This window comes from Triticum dicoccoides, chromosome 3A (genome assembly GCF_002162155.2).
Source record: "Triticum dicoccoides isolate Atlit2015 ecotype Zavitan chromosome 3A, WEW_v2.0, whole genome shotgun sequence".
Classification (NCBI taxonomy): domain Eukaryota; kingdom Viridiplantae; phylum Streptophyta; class Magnoliopsida; order Poales; family Poaceae; genus Triticum; species Triticum dicoccoides.
In genome coordinates this window covers 484032147-484035725 of record NC_041384.1, presented here as the reverse complement: position 1 = coordinate 484035725, position 3579 = coordinate 484032147, and the positions used below count along the sequence as shown (strand labels likewise).

Here is a 3579-nt window from a genome sequence, read left to right as displayed (position 1 = left end):
TTCTATTTTGTAGTGGTAGAATAATACCTTTTATAATAGGAAAAAAATAGCTTTATGCAAAACTTAGAGCTTTTCACCAACTAAATTGCATGTACAAGTAGGATTATTATACTCTTTATGATGTGACTTGCCAGTACATTCAATATACCGACCTATATGGCTGTAACTTATCACGTTGCAGATATATCCGACGAGGATTAAGGTGTGATAGGTCGATGTGCTACACTTAGCTTTTGCTCGTGGAGTTGATGGACTCATTTACTTCTATGCTTCCGCAATATTTGTTTTATTTTGCCTTATGCCATATATTTGCAATAAATTGTATTGCTCCTCAACTATTGATGCAATAAAAAGATGGGTGTTATTTCTGTTAATTCAACGAATACTGTATGTGCTAGCAAGTCAATCCAGGGACTAGCACGGTAAGCACAAAGACTTCGACCCTTACCGGGTCGGGTCGCTACATCCTGGCACCCTAGAGGAGGATGGTGCGACTAGCGTGTCCGAGGGCAAGATGTAGAGGCATCCATTCTTGGGTGCTGGACCAAACAAGTATGAGTCCAAAGGTTGAATGTGACCCTATCTCCCTGTGCAATGAGAATTGGTGATGATGCATCAACAACCGAATGTGTGATGACAACACGTGCCAAATCTCTGTCTTGAATGGGCACATGGCTTTTCTCAACATCATGAACGGGTAGGAAACATGACATTTGCAAGGCTAGTCAGTGATGGGAATTGATGGTTTGTTTCGAGAGGTGGGTGTTTTGATTGACAATGGAGAAGATGAATGTCGCAAAGCCATCTCTCAGGGTCCTTTTATGTTACTCCCTCCATTCTAAAACAACTAAAATTCTAGGTTTATCATAAGTCAAACTTGCTTATGACCAACTCTACAGAAAAAAACTGGATATAAAAATATATTTCATAAAGAATCTCACAAGACCAATTTGGTGTTCTAGATGTTATTGTAACTTTCTATATATTTGATCAAACTTACACAAATTTGACTCAGGACAAATCCAGAACTTCAATTATTTTGAAACGGATGTAGTTTTTTTGTATGTTGATGTGCTTGACCTTGATGCATATGGGTAATTTCATATTCAGTAAATTTATGGCTCTCTGCATTCCAATGTGCAGATTATGGGAAGGTAGTCTCCATTTCCAAAAAGGAAAAAAAAACCTTTTCAAGAATAATCTACTCATTCAAGCATCCATCAACATAAAATGGCCCACCACGCCTGTAGTGTGGCTTTAGAGCATCTACAACCAGACTTGGCAAATCCGGCCCCTATACGACCGCGGGCGCATCCACAGACAACGTCCGCCAGCCCCTCATATGTTGCACCGCACATCCACATACCTCAAATTCTGATCATCAAATCCATGCACGTCGATCATACGATACAAATTGTCCAAATTCAAAAGTTTGAAACAAAGCAAAGCAAGTCATAGTTCAATCAACCAGACATGCCAAAATGAAATCAATGTTTGAGCGTGACGGATGGTTTTGGATCATTGGTCGGGCGCCTGCTTCGAGAGGAATGCGTCGTGCTCCAGGCGGAATGCGTCCTGCTCGTCCTACATCCGGGTTGCCAGCTCCGCCTGCATCCGGGCTGCCTCCTCCGCCTGCATCCGGGGCGCAGCCACCCTCGCTGCCTTGTACTCTCTTCGTTCGTATATCTCCTTCTTCTTGTCCGCAAGCCACTTCTTTGCATGCTCATCCAAGAGGGTTTCGTCCGCCAACATGATACTTGCATCCTTTATGTCTCGTGCGAGTTACAACCTCTCCTTCTCAAGCTCTATGTCGCCAAATGTCTTGGCCTTGACAAGTTCCCATTTGATCACCTCTTGTTGCTTCTCCAACTCGATCTTCTCCCTCCCAATTTTGAGCTTCTTCTCCGCCCTCTTTCGGTCCCACTCCACCCTTTTTTTTGCGCGTCCAACATGATCTTGTCTCTCTCCTCCTTCTTGTTCTCCCTCGCCGAAAAATTGCCCGTCCATGTGGACGACATTTTTGTAGCCGCGGCGTCACGAGAGGCACGTGCCTTCTCCCACTTGTTTCCCATGACTTGGTGGTTATCCTTTGGCACGATGGCTTTTCCATTCGTCACGATAACATCGTTCAACCCAATTGATTGGTTGGAGCTTGAGCCATCATTCCTCTTCTTGTCGGACTTGCCATTCAATATGATCCAACAATGGCTAAAAGCAAAGGGCTTCTTCTCCACCATGTCCGAACCTCCCTAAGATGCCGTCGCCGCCTCCCTCTCTCGTTGTCGGCGTCGCCGCAACTTTCGGTTGACGTTCTCTGCCTTGCAAGTCGCAACCGATGAAGGGACCCCGCCGACGGACGAGGCGGACTGCGTCTCCATCATGGCGGTCTGGGTCGGGCTGGAAGACATGCCCGGCGATGGACCAGGACTGGTGGTGGAGATTGGGAGCAAGGATGAAGGACGGCGAGGGTCTGGGCATGAGAAAGGTTGGAGGGCGACGGTAGGAGGAGGAAGGGTTTGGTGGATTTGGTGCAATATGCGGTGGGGGCGGGCTGTCGGGTCCGATGTGGGGGGCACGCCCGGACGGCCCCATATCCGCCCCATATTTGAATTGGATATGAGAGGTACCGATCAGCCCGAGCGTTTGAGGCCCATCTAAGAAGCCCATCAGGGTCGAAACATCGCGACCGGTCAGTGACCGGGTGGACTGCCCGGATGTATGAGGCAGGTTTAAGGCGCCCGATTGTAGATGCTCTTTTTAAAAAAAAAAAGATTGTAGATGCTCTTGTATAAGAAAAACGTGATGGTTCAAATGAAGTGGAAGAACAAAAATTGCAAGTGCGTTTTGTTTATGGCATATCGCCAGGTGCCAGCATCCGAAGATCCCCGCCAAACCCAACGGAAATCCCACCACCACGGCCACGCGGTTCGGCGGCGGTCAAGGTCAATCCCCCTCCCCTTCCTTCCCCTCCCCTCCCGCACGCGAATCGACAAACGGAAGCGTTGAAGAAGGCGCCGGTGCCCCTCCACTCACGCGTCACGGAAATCCCACCCGCAAAAAAACGGTTCCGTTTCCTACCAACAAAGTCTCCTCCCCTTCCCCTTGGCGGTAGCACACGCATCCGCCGCGGTAGTCCCCTTTCCAATCTACCTCACCAACGCGCAGAGGAAGCATCTTCTATAATACTCCTTCTAAAGCAGCCCCGCCGCCTCCCGACGGAGCCGATTCGATTCGATCCCGTTGGAATCTAGCCGGGGTGCTGCCGCGCGCGGGGAAGATGCACAGGAGCAAGGGGAAGCTGTCGGGCGTCCTCAGCAAGGGCTTCAAGCCCGACAAGTGGTCAGTCCAGATCGCCTCTGCTCGCCGGTTCCTGCTTCTTCTTCCTTCTCCGTTGGTTTCCGTGGGTGCGAGATTGAACGCTTGCTTTTGCTTTTGTTTTTGTTTTTGTGGCGTCTCAGCAAGATTGCCCTCAAGATGGCCATGGCGCGGATCAAGCTGCTGCGGAACAAGAAGGAGGTGCAGGCGCGCCAGATGCGCCGCGAGGTCGCGCAGCTGCTCGACGGCAACCAGGACCAGACC

At 49.3% G+C, this 3579-nt stretch overlaps 1 protein-coding gene across 1 annotated transcript in view; it reads left to right on the top strand.

The window, feature by feature from the left end:
• The first annotated feature begins 3031 nt into the window (after positions 1-3031).
• The window catches only part of LOC119268690, a 6099-nt gene continuing 5551 nt past the window's right edge, over positions 3032-3579 (top strand). The window contains exons 1-2 of the mRNA XM_037550387.1: positions 3032-3339; positions 3459-3579. The exon at positions 3459-3579 is cut by the window's right edge and continues 7 nt beyond it. Coding sequence (XP_037406284.1) covers positions 3278-3339; positions 3459-3579 — 183 coding nt within the window. The 5' untranslated portion in view covers positions 3032-3277. The remainder of the gene's footprint in view (positions 3340-3458) is intronic.